The 25416-nt window shown below is 44.9% G+C and overlaps 1 protein-coding gene across 1 annotated transcript in view; it reads left to right on the top strand.

Annotated features, from left to right (window-relative positions):
* The window catches only part of MYO7B (myosin VIIB), a 1196498-nt gene that overhangs the window by 368854 nt on the left and 802228 nt on the right, over positions 1–25416 (top strand). Inside the window, exons 14-15 of the mRNA XM_078666047.1 lie at positions 6631–6766; positions 6960–7123. Of these exons, the coding sequence (XP_078522173.1) occupies positions 6631–6766; positions 6960–7123 (300 nt within the window). The remainder of the gene's footprint in view (positions 1–6630; positions 6767–6959; positions 7124–25416) is intronic.

Genomic DNA, 25416 nt, shown 5'->3' on the forward strand with positions numbered 1-25416 from the left:
TTTAATTATCCCTAATGTAGAAACAAAACCAGGTTCTTCATCAGTAGTTTGACTTCGAGTAGTATTGATACTTTTTTATATCCTTTGCTTCCTTAACTTTATCATGGAAACTAGGCTCTTCGGTTATATACATGGGAGCCTCAATGACATAAGATAAAGGTATATTCAACCCTCTATCGGTTGTAGGAAAAGTATATTAAGAGATATCTCCTTATTTCTCATAATTATTTCAGAGACACCCATTGTCATGCTTGTATCAGTTAGTGCTCAGTCACAACTGTAGTCCTCCTCTTCCTACTTATATCAATTTAGAAAACTTAATGGCATTAAGAAGATGTATGATATCTTTCTGACTATTATCCCCTTGTAGGTAACAGATTTAAGCAGTTATTATTATCTGCGACCGCTTCACAAATACCTTTTCGTTAGTGTTCGTACCTTTCAATTTATCGGGATGCGGGATTAATGTAGAAGGATGAATATCCTTCTACATTAATCTCGATGGTTTTAAAGCTCACTTACACATGTGTTTATGCCATGTACTCAGCCTCAGGATAGTGTAATTGATGCTCCCAGCACATCGTCTCAGCCCAAATTAACCAATGGTGCAAAGGGGAGCAGATCCATCAATCCCCCTACTCCCCTTGCGAAAGCCAACAAACGGGTACCCCCATGCACGGACCTACCTCTAGAAGCAACTCCATATACGATAGTTTTAACAGGTGTTGTCCCTCTTAGGGAGGGTTCCAATTAATCACACGGGGACCTCCGAAACAAAGTTGTATTTTGGCTAAATAAAAAACGCCCTCTTCCCCCCTCCTCCTCGACTGAAATACTGTTTGTGAGAAGAGTTGAATGGGTGGGCCACTGTACCAAGGATCTAGAAGGGGACTGCATTATTATATCCTTTAAGGATCCCTGGGTGGTAGATTTTCTGCGTAGGGAAGCAAGGTTTGGGAGGCTGGGGGGTGTGCAGACCCTAGGCCTCGGGTATTTTTTATCCCAGACGATCCTGTGAGTTCCCCTCCAGTCATACCCTCCCAAGAATACCTGTTAGAAGATATCATGCTGATAGATCACCTTACATCCCGCAGCACCCATTATTGTTCAATCGCTACAAACCTCTCTCTGGCCTGGAATGTATCGATTGACTTCACCAGGCAGTTGGCAACGGGAGGGTTCTGGGCAACCAAGTAGGTGGGGCTGACGGAGTTTGTACTGAGGTGTCTATTCAGGGGGACACCAGTATTGAGAGGGAGATGGTGGCGGCATCTGTATACCCTCACCAGGAGGATATCATGGTGGCGGGTCCACAACTGAGTATAGCCGCATCCCTGGGAGTGGATCACAGTGGTATGCATAGTATTATAACACCCAGTCAGGTTGCGACACTTAAATTAGCATCATGGAATGTGGCAGGGATGAAGGGTCGTATGGATTCAGAGGACTGGTTGGATTTTATTGATACTTTTGATATTTTGCTGTTTCAGGAAAGTTGGGCCCCTGGTCCTATCCATAGGGTCGGGTTCCTAAACTTTTTTAAACCAGCAATAAGGGGCAATAAGGGTCGGGCATCGGGAGGATTAGTGATCTGGGTTAAACAGTCCATCGGCTACCGACCAATGGAAATCTTTGTGGACAACCCGGACCTCTTGGGAATTAGACTAAGCAAAGAAAACTGCCAGGACATTGTAGTCATTAACATTTATGCACGTGACCAACCGGGTGGGCGCTGTCCTAGTATCCTAGATGTGTTAGACTCCTACCTTGAAGGGGTAGGGAGAGACAAGTTACTTGTCCTAGCAGGGGACCTCAACTGTATTTTCGAGCCGCTTTATGCTGCGGGGGAGGACCTGGGGTTTGCGGAGGATACTGTCTGGAACATTCCGATGCTGTCTCTGGATAATATCAAAAGAGGCTCTGAGGCCGCCTTACACTGGATGGGGCTGTGTCTAGATTGGGGGCTAAGGGCAACCAACGGTCGTACAGCTTCTGACAAAGTTGGCAAACCCACTTTTGACAATGGGGTGAGAAAAAGTTGAATAGACTACATCCTGCTAAAGATGGAATATTGGTCACTTCTGATTGACATGGAAGTAGTGTCTCGCCCTAAAAGCGACCACAACCCATTGTCACTAAGTTTGAGACTCCCAGGTGGATTCGGCAGGCCCACTTCTGCTGTTCATGTAACAGGGGATGCTATCTTAACAAACGATAGAAGAAGGCTTAGATGGTCCAGGGTTGTGGAGAACCCGACCCTTCTTGATAGCATAATGAAGGCAGTCTCGTCGACTTTGAGCGACATTTCGTCCCTTGCCCATACCAGGGTTGTTGGTGATCAGATCTGTGACCTTCACGAACGGTGTTTTGCTCATCTTAAGGTCCTCTTGACGCTTCCACCAACGCAAGGCACCGTAAAGGTACATGGTTCTCGGGAGAAATGGTACAATAAAAACTGCAGGGAGGCACATAGTCGCTTAGTTAAAGCAGTGAAATCTAGGATTTCCAGCGATATAAAGGAGGCACGCTTAATGTACAAAAGAACCCAGTGGGAAGCGAAAAGGGAGTGGGACGATCTATATTGGTCTGACCTACTGGATGCCTGCACTTCTGCCAACCAGATCAAGTTTTGGGAAATTGTTAAGTGGGGCAGAACCCCCGACTCTCAAACCCCAGTTAACCATGTGTCTGCAGAAGCATGGGTTGATTTCTATTCTGGTCAGTTTATGGACCCTGACTTAGAAATCGACACAGATTTAACGAGGCAGGCAATCACCCTCATTCCTAACCAAGGGTTAAACTTCACGCCACTGGAAACTGAGTCTGTGCTCCGCCTGGTCCAAAGGGGGAAGGCGCCAGGGATGGATTGCATCCCGGCCGATTTATTTAAGGTCAATTTCCAACTCTGGGTTCCCTACATAACCACGATAGCGAAAGCCATTGCTAAGGGGGCCAGGATCCCTGTGTCCTGGAAGGGGGCGGAGATTCTCCCAATTTTTAAAAAAGGGGACCGCTCAGTCCCGGGAAACTACCGCCCAATAAGTTTAATTGACTCACTTCAAAAGGTCATTGCAAGGATGGTCCTTGCCAAAGTCCAAGGGTGGATGGAGTTGGAGGGCATCTTGTCCCCCCTACAGGCCGGCTTCAGATCAGGTACCAGCACCATCGACCAGGTCTTCAGATTTTGTCTGATTTACTGGAAGGTGGTGCTGTTGGGCGGCGGAACGATCTATGCCGCATTTATCGATCTGAAATCGGCCTTCGACCTTGTGCCAAGGGTCAAACTCTGGACCGTTCTTAGAGATCTAGGACTGCCATTAGAATTACTGGACCTGATTGTTAGATTACATGAGGGCAATTTTGCTAGGGTGAGGTGGGGTGGCCAAGGGCAGGTGACGGATTGCTTCCCCGTAACACGTGGCGTCCGTCAGGGTTGTGTTCTGGCACCCACGCTTTTTTTTACTGTTCATTGATCAGGTGGTCAATTTTTTGCAAACATCCCCACGGATGCACCATCTTTGGGCGGGACCAAGTTCCCTATGCTCATCTTTGCTGATGACACTTTACTTCTCTCAAAGACTCGTAGCGGCCTGCAAACTGCACTGACCCGCTTTGAGGAGTTTTGTACCGCCAACGACCTAAAAATCAATGTAAGCAAAACTAAATTCATGGTCCTAACTAAAAGCTGTCCCATTAAGAGCTCAGTGAGCATGAACGGAGTGGGCTTGGAACAAGTTGCGGTTATGACCTATCTAGGAGTAACCTTGGACTACCGTCTTCGCTGGAAACCACAGGTTGACACACTACACCTAAAATTTGCTCGCCTCGTCTTTTACAGGAGCAAAAAAGGTCCCTAACTAAACGTGTTAAACCCGCACTTAAGATTTATGCCACCAAGGTAAGCTCCGCAATATTGTACGGGGCAGACCTTTGGGGACATATGGACCTATCAACCCTGGTGAAAGTCCAGAATAAATTCATGCGGAAACTGGTAGGACTTCCACAATCGGCTCCAACCAAACCACTATGTCTGGATATGGGCTGTAACCCAATTAATGAAATGGCTAGATACAGACTAGTAGCTATGTGGAGACGTATCTGGACTTCCCCAGACCTAAACCTCTTTGCTAGGGAACTTGAGGAAGTAAGATCTATCTGGGGGTCTAGCAGTACACCCTGGTTGCGTGAAGTGAAATTGATCCTGGATGACATGGGTCTTAACCAGCTGTGGGTTTCTCGGGGTCTACCAACTTTCCTTCAAAACAGGAATATATAGCACTCTATTGGGCCTCTGTTCGCAAAGGGCTAGTTATTGCTTCAGATTCTGTTAGCTTAACAGGAAGGTTTTTGTCCCACAAATTGGACCCTCTCCTAGAGAATTATTGGGACGTTATAACTAAGCCATTAGACAGGAAGCTCTACCACCAGTTCCGAGTAGGTTCTCTGCCCTTAAGCTCCTTTACCAGGAACTGGTCCAACCGAGTGAGTGATTCCTGTCCTTGGTGCACTGGACATAAGGAGAGTGTGGGTCATCTCCTATTTGTATGTCCGGTTTATTATGCCCCAAGAAGCAAATGGATAGGGCCCATATGTCGCCATCTTAAAGTCAGAGGGAGTGCAGAGGCTATATGGGCACTTCGTACCAATACCTCCGAGGTGGTAGTTGTGGGCGTAGCCAAATTCCTGGGGTGGACATGGGTGATTAGAGCAAGATATCTGCAGGCACCTTGATTTTGTCTCCGTCTTTTAATTTTTAAACAGGTTTTTCTTTTTTACTTGTATAAGGTCTTTATTATACTGTTTAATTCTAATATTAGTGCTGAAATGCTTTTCGAAATCCATGAAATTGTAAATTGTAACTGTGATGGTTTTAAATCAAATTTTAACTACATCATGTATGCTCAATTTCTATTGCTTTTAATTGTCTTTTATGATGCAAAAATCGAAATAAAGACTTTAAAACCTGAAAACCTGAGTAGACTGATGGCTAGGTTTGTCCCTGTACGTTTGAACCAAATGGTTCCTAAGATTTGTATTATGTTTAAAAGCAAACAATGGCTTTTCCAACTGGACATTCACTTTGTAATTCAGACAACTCCAATTTATATTGATTACATTTTTTACTCGGTTACTGATTTCCGTCAACTGACTCACAAATGCTATTTTAGTAATCTCTTTCCTTTCATTAGTTCTGCTTAACATCGCATCTCTATTATAAAATATGTTCCTTTTCAATGAATGGGTAATACGTTTCTTGGGGTAACCTCTGTCCCGTAATTTCTGTTTTTAGAACATCTGCATGTTTATAAAAAATCATCCAATGTGAAACAGTTCCTCCGTAATCGGAGGAATTGTCCAAACAGAACACTGTCTCTCTGTGACTTGAGGAGCAAGCTTGAATAATGGAGTAGGGTATTTTTGTCAGTTGGTTTAGCATAGTATATATATTCTAGAAGAGTTCTTAATTTGGCTCAGCCTAGGAGATAACATTTGTACATTCTCATCACATCAGAGTAAACATAGAGTTGACTTTTTGGATATCTCCATAAAAGAGAACATGGGCAGAATAGAGATGCAATTATATAACCTCTTGTAAAGAAGTGAAGGAGGAAGTTAATGAAGTGTCACAGAAACGACAAACCACTCCCAAGGAACTCAATGTTAAGTAACCCACAGGCGTTATATTTTTGGGTTTTGGAACAAAATGTAATAGTATTTAACAAAAAAGTGAATATTTCGAACAGTGGTGGTTCTTCAGTGAATTGCACGTGGAGACCATAGCAAGCCAAGACAAATACTTTGCAACCGATCAGTTTTAAATGTAGGGTGCAAAACTGTACCCCAAAGTGTTTAACACACACCCACTGTGTAAACATGTACTCCAAGATGTGAGAATTAACTTCAGCCAGCCAGTAGGAGTATGTTTCAAAGTCAGTGGGACACTCACAGCCTATGATTGTAATTGCTTTCCAAGTTGTGAAACTCACTTCGAAAACGTTTCACCTGCTATCGCTGTACTATATATGCTAGACTAGAATGGACTTTACCCCCAAGGTCCTGACTTCCCAGTTGTTTGCCAGTATTTTGATTATCAATGTTCATAAATTTTGTGTAAAGTGGACTGATGGATACTTTGACTGTGTAAAATATACCACTCGATAGTCCTAGCCTATTTCGGCAATAGAACAATATTGAATTAGTGATCAGTCAAGTAAATAATCAGTTTGGTCAAAGTAATGGTATCCTTTAACAAAGTGTTTTGCTTAGGGTGCTGAAATGCTGCTATGTTTCACGACCCCAAACAAGGTTCTGTTGCGAAGACGTTTTGCTAATTTTTCAATATGAAATGGAAAAATAGTTGGTGTCTGGACGTTGTTACCTTTATCTTCACTTCCAATTACACTTTCGATTTATATGGCATGTTTCTGTCCACTTCTCTAAACTAATTCCTGATTCTGTTTACTGGATGTTTGGGCTGTGTTTTGGGAGAAATGTCAAGTCTCTCGATTTTTTTAAGGAAACATTTTATTTTGATTCACTGCTGTATTGGTATTATTTTAAACTAGCTTCCTTTGATTACATCACACATATAATATAATTGTTGTATTTATTGTTTTTGATCTGTTCCAGGGTACCGATGCCACCATGATAAACAAGCTGAATTCTCATCACAGTCAGAGCAGTATCTACCTTCCTCCAAAAAGTGTCCATGACACCAAATTTGCCATAAACCACTTTGCAGGGATCGTGTATTATGAGTCTGAAGGTGAGCAGCAAGAGTGCCATATGCAATAGACTCAGATTCTCTACAACACTCAGAGTGTGTTGTTGTATGGCTGTAGTATGTGATAGAACTCAGATTGTATGTGGATTGTGAATGTATAAGTGGTATCATCAGTTAGTCTATTGGTATGATGTCTTGTATAATTGTTTTTCATCCCATTTTCTTCTGCCCACAGGCTTTCTTGCGAAGAACCGTGACTTATTAAGCTCGGACCTTGTGCTGCTAATTCACTCGTCCACCAATAAGTTCCTGAAGGACCTTTTCCAGGCCCGGAGCAGCCACGTTTCTTTGGGTCCTGGGAGTATTCGACATCTGAATTCTAACTCAATGCCTCACAAGGTCAGACCTCAAGCTTCTTCACTTGATAAAATAGGCATAGATAAGTCCCAAAGCCTGGTATAAAAACCTGTGATTCATTCTGCATTTTTTAAAGGTGGTCTATGACTAGTTGTCTGACCTCTTCATTTAGCAACAGGCTGTCCTAGTCTTCAGGCCTTTGAAGCTCAGGTAACTGTGTCTACCATTCATAGGACCAAACATCTCCCGCTATGGGTGAAACTTCCTGAAATCTCAGCTACGATTCGCTTTGTGTTGATAGGATAAAAAATGATTACACTATTATGGTCCTCCTCGCACATTTGTTACTCCAGCAGAGGATGAGTAACCTCTTTAGATTCATATCCTTTAGAATCTTTCCCTAGAGTCTGTGAGGGGCTGGGAAGAAGCAAAAATATGTTATTAAGTGCTTTTGTTGTGTTTTACAGCAGTCTTGGGTCAATAAACAGTGCCGGCTAATGCCTACCGTGGCTTTGCAAACTCGCAAACTTTTTTTCTCACAAGCTTCCTATTATTCTTGCAAATTCTAGGACAAATACCGCAGGTCATGAAGTTCTTCACATTTGAACTTTTTAAGTTGTGTGATAAAAATACTGCCAACAACCATCCAAAATCAAATTCATATGAAACATGTTTTACAAGCTAATGCATGAGAAAGAGGCGCCTCCATTTTCTGTGGCAACTAGTGGTGCGCAGAAAAGTATGCCAGGGACAAGATGAGGAAAAGGAAAAATTGTGACCTATGGATTGCCCAGTAATCGGTATTTACATAAAACTTTGCTCATGTGAATGCAATTTTGCACACCCATTACAGACCCCCACCCGCGGTCCGTGCAGATAACAGTGGTGGGGCCGGGTAAGGGGGTTTCGAGGGATGATGCTGAGGGAAAATTAAATAATTAATTAATTTTCCCTCAGCATCGTCTCTCGAAATCCCCCCTTACCCGGCCCCACTGCCCCACCACTGTTACCTGCACAAACACCCCTCAGTCTTCTATGTAGGAGAGTCCAAAGAATGTTTAGATTCTTTTTTTTACAGCAGGATCTTTTCACACAGTTGAGATCTTATTTTTTTCCACCTGAACATGTGTTTTTTCCTCAATTTTAGTCTTATTTTATTTCTGCTTGCTTAGTTTTGAAGGAGCTGTTAACTTCAGCAAGTATACCATGATTGCTTCGGATGTAAGTGTTCTGCGATAGAACGTCTTCCTTTAAAGTATTCCCTTAAAATAACATTACTTTTGGTTGATTGTTTTCCAATGTGTTGACATTTTTCCCCTTGTAAAGACTACACTCTGCTAAAATTCAGGTTTTCCAAAGCCGCGTCCCACTAACGGTATTGCAGTCGTCTATCCGGACGTGTCGTCAGGCAAGGCCGTTGCACGGTGAGGTGAGTGGGAGGAGTCTGATGATCTGACAGCGCGGTGAGCCGCTCCAGCAGGGGGACCGTGTCCGGGGACATTGTCGGCATTCTCGGGGCGGGTTTGGAGCCGGGAATCGGGAAAGGGTCTCTGCAGTGGTGGTCAACGGTAAGTCGGCAGTTGGCAGAACGTGCGGGAGGAGGAAAAGGGTGTGGAGAGGCGTTAAGGCTCCCTCGCCGCCACAGCGGGTAGCAGACAGCGGGCAGTGCACCTTGTGGCTGGTCGGTTGGTCGGGCCGAAAAAAAAAAAACATAGGACTGTGCCTCTCAGCTTGCCCTCCACCCTCCCCCCTGAACCGCATAGCCGCCGCACGGACCCACAAGCCAAGCAGCATCCCCTGTACCTCTTGGCTACCCGCCTGTGTCCGCCTTCAGTGGTCCCGTTGGTCCCGTAGGGAGCTCCCGCTTGCGGCGCCGGTCAGCGTCTTCTCCCCTGTGTTGCCTCGCCTGCTGGCCTAGCCGGGCGGTCGTGTGGGTGACACAGCTGCTTCTACCAGCTCTGGGGCTGCTCCCTCCGCCTCCCACCCCCGCGTCTGTTCTGTTCATCTACAGCCGAGCCTTCCCACCTACTCGGGCCGCGACTGGTTGAGCGGTCGAGGCGGGTTCACCTCTAAAACTCCCCCCCTGGTGTCAACCCTGCCAGGTTGAGGGGCCACACAGTGGCGGGACTGGGACTCAGGCTCTGACAAGTCTGGGCTCGAGCGGTGCGAGGTGTAGGCTGCTACGGACGGGCAGGCCGGGGCAGAGTTAAATTATTTTTTTTAAAGTGCCGAGGGAAGGGGGAGGGGGGGGGGGGGGTGCCACTAATAGGTAGCGACAAAGACCCGGCTAATTACGGCCGTAAGTTACAGTAGTGCTACCACCCCACCACATCCCTGCCAGCCATTAACTAGCTGACAGCTTGCTGAAGACAGGACAAGCCAGTAAAAAACCTACGAGTTCAGATTTTAATCCAGCAGCAGGACACTAGTCGGGCAGCAAGCCACGGCCAGAATTGGCAGAATTGGCACTATCCTTAGACATACTGGAGCCATCAGAGCATTAAGACATCACAAGTCATCGCAATCCTCCCCAGACCTTCAATAGCTTTGGAAGTGCTGCACTAGTGCTACTCCACTCATCCCAGCCACTTCTCCAGCACCGGTTTCAGTTAACAGCTTAAATTATGAGATCTGGGAAAGTAAGAAGGACCTTATTGGCACCAAAACGGAGGAAATTAAAACAACCGGTATCGGACGAGGAGCCCCACCCGGGTAACTCGGGCAACCACAGGTCCACCCGGGCCAGCAATGAAACACTAACAGCGGACTGATCTCCATCAAACGGTTACTGTAATCCTAGACAAAAAAGCAAAAAAGCAAGAGCACGGACAAACCACTCGCCGTAAAACCTTCAAATCTGTTGGACTACTTAAAAAAAAAATTCCAACAACGTCCAACACTTTCTCGCAGTCTCAGACCCAGAAGGCAACCAGGCCTGGAGCCTCGGCCCAGCAGCCCGAAACAAGCACGCTCCTTCAACAACCGCTATCCCCACAACATTGGCAAATTGAACCTAAAAAGATAGCCCAATCTGCGGGGGTATTCATCTTCGGACCTGTATTGAACGATCCTACGTCGGGAGGGCTGGGGGATGCAAGTCTTAAACCGCTCCCTATTAACAAGCAATCAAAGCCGGAACCAGCACAGGAATCCAGTCAGCAATCTTCTCCTACTGCACTAGACATCCAAGGAGTACGCCCGCTGCAAACTTCTCCAGTGAGCTTACGGGATATCCCGAGCTCCCCCACAGTTCAAAACCAGAAATCGGAAATACTGGTAACATCTCTCAGACAAGATTCCGCCTTCTCAAAAGAAGCCTCAATGGCCCCACATCGACAGCTAACTCTCGCCCAAATCCATGTCCAAAGCACCCATTCGAGTAATAATATCTTCCAAACATCTCACCCATTTCAAACAATAAGTACACCTAAGGAGCAATTGGCTGCGTCAAGTCCCATGCATATTGCATTCTCGCCATCAGCAGCAATAATGCCATCACCACAAAAGTTGCCCAAAAAAGCCGACCCAAATGACCAGCTCTTATCGGACTTGTCATTTTTCTTTAAAAATACTCAAAATCTCACCAAGGACACGTCAAACACCAATTCTAACACCAATCAAGAAGATCCCATAGCAATCAGCGTTTGGCCTCAACTTCTGAAAACATTCCAACAAACCGCCAACGCATTAAATTACCACTCGGACAAACTGGATGCGCAGGTCGATCTCCTAAATACTTTAGCGGTGTTCACGTCAGGGATTGACATAAACTCGATAAATTGAACAACTAAATACTTGGAGCACAAGCCTCGACAAAGCTCATACAGTCGGTTTGTTGCTGCTCTCCAAATATTGACTCACTCTCTTGGCTTCCTGACTTCCTAACTAGTGTTATAAAGGAAGTTAGGATGCTAAAGGTGGTAACTCAAGATTAACTCCCTGTTCGTTATTGCAAAAGCCGCCAGATACGATCCAAGATTCAGCTAACCTGCAGCCCGTAACAAACAAAGGCACCAAGCCAAATGGGGGATTAGTTCTCTGTCCAAATTAGCTGAGCGAACAGCCAAAACCCAGTCAGCCACAATCTGACCTGGCTAAAGCAGCATCAGGAAATGCTGGGACTTCGAGTGGGTGTATTACCAGCGCGGATCACTCATCGACAGGGCCAATGGCCAGCCTTGTGATCTTGCCCCCCCCCCCTATCTGAAAGAGCTGCCAGCGTTCGAACCCCAACCCAGTAAAAGAGAACGTAAACACCAGTGCAAACTGAGAAACAAAGCAAGGGCAAAAACAACAGCTGTCTACCCGGAATACTACCCCCTCTTTGCAATGGCACCTAACAAACAGGCTCTAAGTGAGATAGATGCACTTTCACCCTTAGGAAACCCCAGTGTGTTCAAACCAAAAGGGGATTTACCTGCAACTGACACTCAACTAACTGCGGGGAGTTTACAAGAGGCAAGAGAACCAGCAGTGCGAACAGCAATAAACGAGCCCGGTCCTGTCTTAGAAAAGCCAAGCACGAAAACCGATGAATCAAGCACAGACCCAAGTGAAATTAAAACCAGGGCATGCCCTATCTTCATCTCGGGCGGACACCACAATGACAGGAATGAACTTGACAAAAACAATTTACAACCAGAAAATAGCTTTCCCTACAAATCGCCGGCCCTCTTGGAAGGCCCGTCATTGCTCGATGCAACAGGAGCAGGAATTGGATGAAGGTCCGTCACTTAACAAACACAATAAGATGGCTACAAGTCAAAAACATATTGAGACCACAAATGGTTCATCATACTCCCACATTTGACTGGCACCCGAATATAAATCAAAAGGCCGCCAAGATATCCTTAACAGATCGAATATCATTAAACTGGTAGTTGGCATTCCCGGATTCGCTGGTCTGGTATCGGACGACATTGAATCTATCGAATTTCTCCCACCAAGAGGAACCCAACCGTCGGAGGTAACTCTGGTGACACTCAAGTCGGCCAGCTGGGCAGGCACGTTTTTGGACCACAAAGTCACACTAAGGGAATGGGGCATCTGAGTGTACCCATATTCCACGCCAGGCTACCCCACCGCCCTACTAAACCAGCCAATATCACCTCAAAAAGCTGGAACCATTAGATTGACAGACCACCAGAAAACGTATTCGATCTTAAAAAACACGCCAGGGCCCGAAGATCATAAAACCCTTCCTACAGTGGTCGCCAACATCGACACTAGTCAAGGATGGGATTGGCTTCCAGCTATCTTATCGACCAAAAGCTCAGAATGACCACTCGAATTAGAGACAGCGGTCCATGGCCCCAAACGCTTGGTAAAGTCAACCCCCCCAGAAGCTGCACCAAACACACAAGCGGACTCTACCATCCTATTATGTTCCTGGAATATAAGTGGCCTTCAGCAAAAAATTAAGAATCCCAATACTTTTTCCTTCCTGTGCGAACATTCAGTAATAGTTCTGCAGGAAACTTGGGCCACACAAGGGTGTCCAGTCATCGGTTTCATCGAGTTATGGAATCCAGCACTTAGGGACAGCCGCTTCGGTCATCCCAAAGGTGGACTGTCAATATACATATCAAACACCTCAAAAGGTTTAATCTCACGATTGCCCCTTGATGAAGACTGGCTACTTGGGGTTAAAATCAATGCATGGAGGAAACAGCGTCCACGCTTCCTTCTAAACTTGTACATTAACCCCAGCACGCGTACAAAAAAAGAACACCTGACACGCCTAACGGAAATCATGAACGACATAGCTGCGGAACACCCCAACTCAGACTGCATTGTCACCGGGGATTTTAACACCTACTTATTTCAAGGGAACGTAGCAGACATTGAAGGGCCTTTCCTATTTCCAATCACTGAGGCTATAACACAAACCAAACCGCCCATCCAAGCTCAATGCGGATTGGGCGAGCTCTGTGTGATGAGATTTTACAGTGCAGGATACCTGGTTATCAATGGTAGGTCAGTAAGCGACACCCCGCCAAACTGGTCATGGACAAACGGTACCAAGCAATCCTACTTGGATTATACCATCTGTAACGCTGCCTTGCTTCACTGTTTAGCCAACTTTCGGATCTATCCACGAACCGAAAGTGACCACAGGCCCCAGGTCATATCCTTCAACACAAATCCTGTGAAACATAAATCTGCACCACCAACATGCTGGGGAATACATATGGAAAACATAAAGTGCCTCAAGTGGACTGAAGATATTAGCCCGAACATTCTGCAAGCAAGCATGGACATCATAAGAGTTGGAACCGAGCAAGAGGCCATTCCGACTGTAACCTGGACAATGCTCTGTTCCCATCTGACCAATCTTTTTCCAGCAAAGCAGCAGGTCCAAAGGGCAACTCAGGCGCGTCAGTTTATAATCTCATTGCAGACCAAGTCACTCAAGAAAGTTAGAAACAATGCCTTGCAGGCACTGGCAAAATCTCCGGGGAACAGTGAATGCATAATTCACTACCAAACTACCCAAAAATCCTTTAAGATGGCGATTACAAAAGATAAACGGTCTCACGAAAACCAATTTTGGTGTAAACTGGTGTGGGAGAGCAAGCGAAAAAACTCTAGAAAATTTTGGGCCCTTATTAATCACACAAACTCTAGTACATCGAGCTTTGGATCAGCAAACATCCAGGAATCAGACTGGGCAACATTCCTATTCGACCACTTTAAGTCTCCAGAACACCCAGGTCCCAAAGGAAGTAGTTCTTCAAATTAGATTAATCCTGGGCCCGGCATCATGCGGAGTATATCCACCGACTGTTCACACCTCGTCAACATGGATCTCGAGGTGACACAAGAAAGGGTTGCCACAGCAATGACAAAAGTAAGATCTGATGGGGCTCCGGGCCCAAATGGCCTGCCACAGAGCCTGTTTAAATCTGACATTGCCTTCTGGTCAGGAACACTAACTAACCTCTTCAATTACGCTCCTAGAACAGCAACAATCCCGGACTCATGGCGGGGCGCTATAATCCACCCAATTTACAAATCAGGATCACGTGCCCAACCGAACAATTACAGACTTATTGCTCTCCTGGACATTGAAGCCAAGCATTATGCAGGCCTCCTCTTGGAGGATCTAAGGCTATGGGCAAAGGACCATAAACTGATGCCAATGAATCAAACAGGGTTTGTTGCAAACTCAGGGACCAGAACTAATCTGTTAGCAATATCAACCATTGTTGACAAAGCACTTTTAACATCTAGGTTAGTGTTTTGCTGCTTTGTCAACTTCAAAGCAGCATTTGATAGAGTCCCCAGGGAGGCACTATGGGTAAAATTAAGGAAGTGGGGGATCCCAGAGAATCTATTAGAGGAAATTATCCAACTCCACTCCCGCACATGGGTCCGGGTGAAGTTAGGGTCCGGCACACATCTCTCGCGGAAAATTATGACAACCAGAGGCGTGAAGCAGGGATGTGTGCTGGCCCCCCTACTCTTTAATCTGTTTATAGCAGATCTGTCGGCGACCTTGGACGATACTAACAGTCATTCTCCAAAGGTGGGAGGTTTGGCTCTAAGCAACCTTTTGTACGCCGATGATCTGGTTCTCTTTAGCCTCACGAGGGTTGGCCTACAAAGGCTCCTCGACAAACTGCTTAGCTACACGACCATTAACCAACTAGAGGGCAACTTAAAGAAAACGCAAGTTGTCCCCTTTGGTAAGAAACGACACACAGGTGGCGGATGGTCATTTAACAACATAAGCCTCGTCACAGGTCAGTCGTATAAATACCTAGGCGTCCACCTGGACTCTAGACGCAACCTAATAAAACAGCGTAATGAGATTGCAGTTAAAGCAATAACCCTTGCGGTGTCACTAGGTAAGCTTGCAAAAAACCTCTCAGGCCCAACCCTATCGCCTCTTCTGGAGGTGATGAGAGCAAAAATTGGCCCTACTCTATCATACGGTATAGAGACATTCAGGGGGAAAATGAACACCGCCTTGAACCAGCACACAACTAAAATTTACAAAAAGGTTCTCCAGCTGCCAAAGTCTGTATCTGCTGCGCAGATAAGACTGGAGATGGGGCTAATAAACTATGATGCCTCTAACACCGGGGCATACCTGAACCTTTGTCACAAACTGAGACAGGCGGGCCCAGACACATTAGAATCCCTAGTCTGGCAAGAAATTACCCAGAAAAACCCAGGTGGAAAGTACGGTCATCTTTTTAAAGACGCCATTCAGCAAATGTCAGCGAGCGATTTGTGGGCCCTGAATCCTACCCAGACAGCATTTAAAATTGGGATCAAAAAGTGTTTGAGAATGAGATCACTTATCACTGACAAAGCACTCTTTTTGAAATGCAGTCATGCTTGGGCTCTTGTAAATTCGAACAGACGGCTAGCCCCCGCCTCCTATCTGGCCTGTACATACTCACTGTACCTAAAATGCAGCCTTATCGCCATCAGAATGGGCGACTGGCGAATTTGCAAGATTTACCTCCCTGGCGACGCACTGCGGAAGATCTAACTTGCAGAGGGTGCGGCAAAACAGCCGAAACTATGTTGCATGTGATCTGCCTCTGCCCAGCCTTTAATTCAGAACGCAGGCGTAAACTTAAAGCAGAATGGAATAGGCAAGCCATTATGGTAGCGTTGAATCCTGAAAATACTGTCTTAAATATAAGACTTACAAACTTCATTCAGCAAGCATACCGTAATTTTAAACAAAAGAGGCCCTGTTAAAGTGTCCCTCCCACTTCTTTTAATCATCCAATACACCCTACAACTTATTCCAATCTCTAGGGAGGTTGAAATGAAATGATCAGTAGCCTCAGGAATGTTGGTTGCTTTCCATATGCATGACACCATTGATACCGAGTGCAACATAAAAGGGTTGAAGAGAAGAGTTTTTTTGCACAATATGTTTTAAGCTATCTTCTCTTTTATCATACCACCCTGTGTTTTTTCTTTTCTTTTTCTTTTAAAATATAAAGGGTCAAGGAGGCTCAAGAGAGGACAACCTCTGCTTTTATAACGGTTGTTTAACTGACCATGTTCTTGTTTCTCCTTTGTTTTTATCCTATTAATTGATATACAATGTGAATTTTGTAACCTTCTTTTAAAGATATATGTGTTATATCTAAATAAAGATATGTTTGATTGGTTTTTAAGGTTTTCCAAGTTCATAAACCGTGGTCACAATGTTCTCAGTAGACAATAGAAGTTGCAAATAGATTTGCAAATTGCAAAGTCCACATGGCATTTTTTCCCCTTGTGAGGAAGGGTATCGAAAGAGGCAACCCTTTCTTAGCAAACAATATTTCAATCGTAAACCACTGACTGGATACCAATACCCTAAAGGAGGTGGTATCTATTTGCAAAATGGAAGCAGTCTGTGAGGAACGTATATAACTTTGTCAATGACAGCTGTGAGGGGGAGAGCCGACAGCAATCAAGAGGACCTCTGCATGCTCTCTCAAATGTCTCATCCCATCCTGCCAAATATTTCTTATTTGAAGCTCTTGTCCCTTTAGAAGATGGGACTGCATTGTCTACATTGTGCAAATGAGAATGCAGAACCGGATGTCTGCTGTCCCTCTTATGCCTCTATCATTGCATTCACAGACATTGATTTGGATTTGAAAGGGAGTTCCGCCTCATTGATTCTGCAGATCTTTGTGATTGATATTTCTGCACTGGGATGGATTCGTAAATCCTTTGGAGCACATGACCCCTTGTCTCGTTGCAGATGCTGTACACATATAGCATCTGAGATATAATGCACCTAAATGCCATATTTAGTTCATTGCTCCCCAACACTATTCTGGGACTATTGATTACATTTTCATTTAACACACTTTGGCGTAAGGTCTTTGGTGCATCAGAAACATACTGGGAACAGGATAAAACTTTCAGGAGCCCATAATGGGATGAACAGTTTCCCAGAAGGGATACAACTCCGCCCACTTCCAAGTTTTATTTGGTGCAGGAGAAAAATATGTTTGAAAATGGGCCCGGAATTGTGGGGAAAAAACAGAATTAGACCTGGTAATTCCAGGACCAGCAAGCTTGTCCCCTTTCCAGAACGATTAATGAGAATATCTATTAACTGGGAGTGGAGATGCCTGCCAGAATTGGTATCTTGGGCACCGTAAGCTTCATGACCAATTACCAGCCCACTTGAAATTAACCCCATGGGCGCGGCCGCGATTCTGCGCCTGTGCGGCACATTACGATGGCGGGTGCAGTCATGACGGCCGGGAGCCGTCATCAGCACACGAGCACTGTGTGCCATGACGGCTCCCGGCCATCATTAGCATGGAAGGGGTTAAGGTATTTTATATAAAAACACAGAACATTCAATAAATACATTTGGTGGGGCCCATTAGTAAACATTAAATGTGGGATCAAAGGATGAAGGTTCTGAGTAAAGAAAAATTATTTTAAGAACAAAATTGTATGCTCACAGGCATGTTGAAGCAGGGATTCTGTTGTGGCTGGACCAGACCCTTTTTGCAGGGTTGTACCCAAACATTTTGCCTTCTGGTTTTGCTGGTTTTAGAACTCTGGGCACTTTACCACAGGTGACCGGAGCTAAATTGCAAGGGCTACCTGTATAAATTATATTGGTGATTGTTTTATCCATGATTGGCATATTTGATTTACCAGTAAGTCCCTAGTAAAGTGCACAAGGTGTGCCCAGGGCCTGTAAACAAAATGCTACTAGTGGGCCTGCAGCACTGGTTGTGCCACACATATGAGTAGCACTGCAAACCTGTCTCAGACTTGCCACTGCAGTGCCTGTGTGTGCAGGTTTAAACTGCCATTTCGACCTGGAAAGTGCACCCACTTGCCAGGTCCAGAGCTTCCCTTTCACTACATGTAAGTTACTCCTAAGGTAGGCCCAAGGCAGCCCCATGGGCAGGGTGCAGTGTATTTAAAAGATAGGACATGTACTGGTGTATTTTACATGTACTAATAGTGAAATACTGCTAAATTTGCATTTCACTATTGCAAGGCCTATCTCCCTAGTAGAGTAACATGGGGATTGCCTTAAAATATCTTTTAAGTGTAATTTCCCATTGAGAGTAGATAGAGAATTGGAGTTTGGGGTCTCTGAACGCACAATTTGAAAATACTGTGTGTCTCGACATTCAACGTTGTACCCCAAACACACGGACTGTGTTTTTGCAATCCAGAGCAAGATACGGTTGCTTGATATGAGTGCTGTGATTATTTCACCACGTTTGCTTGATGTGAAATTTTGAAAATAAAGGAATACAGTGAGCATCCTAAATACTACTTAAATCACATCTTTTCATGGCCCCTAATAGCATGACATCATCTCTAACACAAACTCATTGATTGGGCCACAGAAAGGGGTCCCTTATCATCTTGAAATGTCTACAGTCCTGAAGATAGATTTGTTAACTATCGGCACCGAAACATCAATGTACATTCCAACTTCCTTTGTAGTAATTGTTAAATATGCTACTTAAAGCCTAGTATATTTTTTGACAGGCTTAATCTATGTATATAGGAGGTGGTTGTTTGAAACATTGCCTTATGACATATAAAGTTAGATATGATTAAGTAATGACCAATGTCAATGTGTCATAGGATTTATTTTTGTGAACCCCTGCTATTGTATATATGAAGGTATATCGTTTTCAATATAAAGACATTTTTGGAATAATACACCTGCTTTCTGAAATTTTATTTCTTTGGATGTTAGTTGAAAAAACCTTCAATTAAGTTGTAATTTCAAGCTTTGACATATTGAAAAGTTCAGAAACGTACATATTAGTGTTTGAATAATTCCCTTGCGTGACATTCTTACCTGTTCTATTACATTAACCCAAGCTCTCAAGGGAATATTGGGTTGCCCTCTTTTGTCTAAAATTTTTTGGAAAGTGGGCATTTTCTTGCTTAACCATTCTTTGCCTCTGCCTGTCTGTGGAATCCACATCTGGGTTGGTTGGCAGTTGGGATCTTGTGCATTCACTCTAGACAGTCACACAAAGTGTGCTGAGGTGTGCCCTTGCATATCCTGATGGCCTAGTACCAGGCTGATGGGCCTTCCTGAGATAGAGTGGTGGAAGGAGTTATCACTGACACCTTAATAGGGCTGTGCCTGTCCTCACACAAAGCTGTCTCCAATACCACTGTTGTGTGTCTGGATCTAGGCCAGGGAAAGGCAGAGTCTTGTGCACTACAAAGACTTTCCTTTGAAGTTTGCCTACTTCAAAGGCAGAAACTGGTATAAGTACTGGAGCTGGGACTCCATTACTACAGAAAACTTCTGGACTGAAAACATTCTGTCAAGAAGAAGAGCTGGATGTTGTAGGAGGGACTGCCACTTGGCCTGCTGCTTGATGTTTCTGGCCTGGGAGTGAAAGGACTAGACTTTGCTTTCTGCATCTTGCTTTCCAAGCTTCTCCAAGGGCTTGAGTTGAGCTTGCTTCCTGTTGCAGAAGTCTCAGGGACATCAATCCAGCACTTGGACTCTTCTGCTGTGAATCCTACATTGCTAAGTGGTGGTAAAACCTGTCCTGGGCACATGGAGTTGAGTGTTTGTGCTGTATTCCACAGAAAAGCAATCCCAAACCTGTCTTCGATGCCGCTGCATGCACCGAAGCCGTGGTCTTGTCTCGTGGGAACACAACGCATTGACCGCGATGACATCACAGCCCCTGATTTGACGATGACAGCACCATCGACTCCGACTTCATCCAACAACCCGTTTCTAAACAGATTAGAAGAAAATAGAATTATTGTATTGACAGATTAAGACATATTTCCAAGTTTCAGAGACAGTGAGATTGACCAGTAGTGCACATCACGGAAATGGAAAAATATTCACAGAATATGATGATATACTAGACAGATTAAAATATAGGTTAAAAGGAGATAGTAATATGTAAAACTTCCAGTTCACTCAGGCAATGGCATTTGTCTATGATAAGATAAACAATGTGTTGTTTTGTAGGCAAGAAATTCTTTGTGCGGTTTGCCATATTTCACTTTTTAAGCGATTGCTCTGCACTGGACCAGTGGGTGACGTGTTTTTTATTAGTGTAAACTCATGGAAGGGCCACAGGGTACCACATTCCAGTATAAATTTGAGAGTTAACGATTTCTTTTGCAAGTTCTGATTTTTGCTAAAATATTCTGGTAGATTCCCCTCTCCACGGGCAATACACATAGATTCCATTATATATTCCTTTCTGTATGTAGATCGTTTCCAACATTTGTTGTAAAAATCATTTAATGCTGTGGGGAAAAGGTTTGACCCACTAGTGTTCCAAGCTTGAAATAGCTAATTCCAAGGCTCCGCATAGCTGTTACAACAAGTTCATGCTGGACTGCTAGCAAATGTGTCTCTTTATTCCTGAATAGTACCTCTTAGCAACACTATATGTAGCACATAAGGAAAAGCAATTGTCTAATTGTCTCAGCATGTCTATGGTGGTTATGTCCAACAGAGCAGGTAAAGAAATAGCACATATGAGTAACGTTTTGCTCGAGACTGCAACATTTATGTGCAAATTTGGAGAGCGATACTGACTTTACTTAGGCACCTCTCTCATTGGTTCCTATTTCGATAAAAGCCAATAAAATGTAAATAGAATTTGACTACACTGCCAAGTATGTCTACTTAGAACAGAGATTCAGGGTCTATTTTTAAGGTCCGTAGAGAATACTTTTCAGTGAAGAGGGTGGAACTCTGGCAACCATTATGCTACAGCTCAGCAAAAACAGCAGTCAGTGCAGGGGTTTTACCCAGCAAGAGTCTTAAGGCAGGCAGCCAAGCTCAAGCCTAGTGACTCATTGCAGACTTGCCCAGAGAACAATGCTCCTATTTGGTGAGGTGTGCGGCTTTCCGCTGCTTGTGAAGAGCTGAAACCACTGGACACATGGTGGTTGAATGCTTTAAAGATTTATCAAAATGTGTTGATATCTCTCCAAATTCCATCCACACATAAGTACATGTTCAGCTTTAAGAAACAGTTCAAGCATTATTCTGCAGTTACAGAAGTAGGCCAGAGAAAAACAGGCAGCTCCAGTTTTTTGTAAAATCAAACAAGACAAACATCTGGATATTGGCGCTAGGCACCAAACACGTTTTAAAAGAAGCAGTGGTTTAAATTTTTAACATATCAATCATTGATTGAGGCTATTGTGAACAGAAATATCTTCTCCATCTGAAAGATGCATATTTTCATATTTAATGCAGGAAATGCTTTGCAGGTTCCTCCGGTTCAAGAAAGGAGCAGAACCCATACAGTTTTGTGTTTTACCATTCATAATGGAATCACCACAGACAATGTTCAACCAAATTCAGGGAATGCATGGCTGCCCAATTGAAACTTTTAAAAAAAACTGCTAGACTTTCCCTGTATTGCTTATTCATTAAACATAGTGAGTCTGTAACAGCAGTCTGGAAGAACGTGGTAAAGCTTCTACAACAATGAATTCATTACTTTGCACCATTGACCCTGGGATGGAGTCAGCGATGGGTCACGATTGGGATAGGGATCTCGTGTGCAGAAGCTAGCAAACAGAGATCTCTGAATCATGAAGGGGTTCACTTCAAATAAAACGTCCGAAGCGAAGAGTACTAAAAGTGACCATTTAATAATTATTACCTATTTTCAGGCAAACTTTAGCATTTCACCATATAGACAATACAGCGAACCTGTGCAAGCTGGTAGGGACTTGTCTTGCATTCTGACAGTCACTCACTTGGACTCTGGAGACAAGGTTCAACACTTGGAGGAGTACTTATTAGACCTTCTAAACAAGTGGATATACAAGCTCAGCAGACATGGTTCAGAAAAACTGTATGGATGCTGCAGAAGCATCTTATGCATTCCCTGTTCAACTGGTGGTGTACATTGGTGCAAAATAATAAATGTGAACGTTTAGCCTCCGGTGGCTAGATTAGTGGGTGTTTTGCGATGTTCTTTTGATAGACTAGTGCAGGAAATGATGTACGCCATTCGTCTTCCATTGTTAAACTAAATCGAGGACATAAAAAACATTTCTTGCAGTTACTTAGAATATGAACAATACCCATTGACAAAGAACAATGTTCTCATAATCTCAGATGTTTGTAGGTCATATCCACAGTATTACATGGCATAGATCAGGCGCAGCATGCTGCTGCATTACCCCAGTTACTGAATTACAGCACTTATCTTCCTTTTAAAAAGATAACTATTAAAATAGAAAATTTAAACATTTCTAACAGGAAGAGGAATCTATTTGATTACATTAGTTACTGAGTGCCTAATTTACATGTTAGCAGTACGTCTACTCTGTCGCAACATCAACTGAGTATATATACTGTCAACATGAAGGTCTGCATGCCCGATTTATGGGGCCGATTAGGATCGCGGACGGACTTGAGTCTAGAAAATGTAAACATTTCTAACAGGAAGAGGAATCTATTTGATTACATTAGTTACTGAGTGCCTAATTTACATGTTAGCAGTACGTCTACTCTGTCGCAACATCAACTGAGTATATATACTGTCAACATGAAGGTCTGCATGCCCGATTTATGGGGCCGATTAGGATCGCGGACGGACTTGAGTCCGTCCGCGACCCCTGAGGAGGAGGGAACGTCCACAGGGGCTGCGGCGTTCCCTCCGAGCAGATTAGGATGTGACCGCCAGGGTGGCGGTCACATCCTCTATCTTTAACATTGCGGCGAATGCAGCTTCAAGCTGCACCCGCCGCAAGGTTAAAAATGCATGCATCGCATTTGCATGCACAAAGCAGCAGGCACTGCGCAGTGCCTGCCACTTTGTGCATGCAAATGCACCCCCCACCCCCCTTTCACCCAGGGGGCCCGCAACGGGCCCCCGAAGTGAAAGTCCGTATGCTTTTCCACGGCGGAAAAGCCGCCGCGGAAAAGCATGTATTCACCACCATCCTAATATGGCTGGCGGTGTCTGATAGACACCGCCAGCCATGTTAGAGCTTTTCCGCCGCGGTCGGAAGGCGACCGCGGCGGAAAAGCTGCGGACGGAATTCCAGACCTACCAGCCATCCTAATTTGGCGGTGGGTCTTTGGAGGCTCCGCAGCGGTTTTTCCGCATCCTCCGGGCCAGCGCTGGCTTCCGCCGGCCCGGAGGATGCGGAAAAACCGCAATCATAATCGGCCCCTAAATGTGGGCTGCGGCAGACCTTCGGTTAGGTTATGGTGCCAAACTTCTCCGACGGCCTGTCGGAGTAAGGGCCATCAGAGACATGTCAGGATGGACGTACATGCAGCCATTTTTCGCTGTCTGTCACAACCAGGCAATCCTTGGCGGTGCAAAAAAACAAATATTGCTCCCCCCATGGCGAGGGGGGCATAAAAAAATTTCTTTTCAAAAACAAGAATCATGTTTTGGTATTTTTTTTTTTTTTCATAAAAAAGAATACTGTTTGGCGTAGGGTTGCGTCATGCCAATGTATCCCTGTGCCGAACAGTGGATTGTATTTTCAGGGACCATAGTGATGACCGGTCCTGCCAATGCTTTATTATTGACCGCCAGCTAGGCGGTCATTTATGAATTCAGCGGTCAGGACCTCCTCAAGGCCAATGGAGGAATTTACTCCATCGCTTTGGCAGAACAGCAGCCTGACTGCCGAGATATAAATCAGGGCCTTAGTTATCTGGCTATGAAGGGTGTCTTTTTAGGTTTCGACCTGGCGAGGGGCACGCAGTGCCACTCCCAGATCGAAAACTATTGTCTACAGTAGGGATGTCGGCACCGCCTCTGCCTCTCATTGGCTAGCTCCATAAATGGAGGCTAGCCATTGGGAGGCAGAGGCTGTCAATCGCGCTTTCTCTCGAAAACGCGATTCGGGGGCGTTTCTGGTGCTTTTTTTAAGCCCTGCCCCTTTGTCCCGGGCCGCGCTGCGATTGGCTGCCGGCCCGGGACACCCCCGTGACGTCATTCCCGGGCCGCGCTGTGATTGGCTGGCCAGCCCGGGACCTGACTTGTTTATGCTTTGCGTAGCTTTGCAATGACGTCCACTTCTGTCTTGCTGTTTTCCCTCATCAAAGATGTCCAGCGGGTATAACCTACTGCTAAACAGGTCTCCCAACTGTTTCCGTGCTGATTCCAGTGTACTCGTTTGCATCCCGCAGACATTTAGCCCGCTCATTGTGTACTCATCCCACTTGGCAGAGTATTGAACAAAAACAATCAACTGTACTGCTGGTGTGACAACGGAGGCGTGTTAGGCACTGCGCTGCATTGTACCGTGGGAAGTTCGTCCCTTACTTTAAAAAACACACACCCCGGACGAAAGGCAGGTGACTTTTATTTGCACTGCCCAAGCGTTCGCTCTGTGGACGTCGCTTCGTCGAGGTTCAGTATACAACAGCTCGGTGTTACTTCGCAAGTAGATGTAAACTTCGCCCGTAGTTGCACTGTCCCGTTTGGGTCTGGTTACCTGAATATGAACATAGAATCAGTGTTCTGGAAGTAGCTTTTAACCCGGGTCGTGCAAACATAGAATTCGAATGTCCATTATTTCCATCCAGCAATCTTCACTGTGCGAGCAGTTTATGCAAACAGTTCTGTAATTCTGTGTCTCCGTTTTGCACTGCAAATGCACACATATGGACTTACCCGGATAGTGAAATGCCGCTTTAAGGTAAAGTCTGGGCTGATTTACGTTTCTGTTTTGCAGTTACAAAAATTCACATTGACTCATGGTTTTCTTTAATGAGGCTCTCTTACCGCCCCTGCCTTCTCGCCCCCATCCGTTTGCAATACAATAAGTCTCGCATTGCATAGCAAATACTTGTTTGCTGTGTTAACAGCGCCATCTGCGCCCGAGCATCGAACTTTAATGCAAGGAACTAAAATTGTGCAGTCAAGTACAGAGCTAAATGATGCGTTTACTTTTGCATAATTTCGCACAAATTTGCTTTATATTTTCCCAGAAATATTCCAATTTCACGCACAAAGAAAGGACGCACTCTTCGCTCACCCCTAAGGTCTGATGCACAATCACACAACCCTCCCCATGTGGGATCAACGATCCGTGAGCAGAGAAGGCACCTTCACACTGAGGCTGGAACGGGGCAAGGAATTGTGGCATTCCGAGCAAAATGCATTTTGCACTAGAGGCGCTACCCCATGACGATTAAAGACCATTGTTTGGCCTTTTCTTTCCTTTGGCTCTGCCCTAAACTTACTGCCTCGGTGCACTTCATGCTAGGAACTCCGGTTCTACATGCAGGTTAACTAAGACTCCAAATGTGGAAGTAGGAAGGGCATTATTGGTGAGGGGAAGGGGGCAGTCCCTTTCTCTCGTGAATGAGGTGGTTCCTATCGAAGCACAATATTTTA

The sequence above is a fragment of the Lissotriton helveticus genome, chromosome 11 (assembly GCF_964261635.1).
Source record: "Lissotriton helveticus chromosome 11, aLisHel1.1, whole genome shotgun sequence".
In the NCBI taxonomy this organism is placed as follows: domain Eukaryota; kingdom Metazoa; phylum Chordata; class Amphibia; order Caudata; family Salamandridae; genus Lissotriton; species Lissotriton helveticus.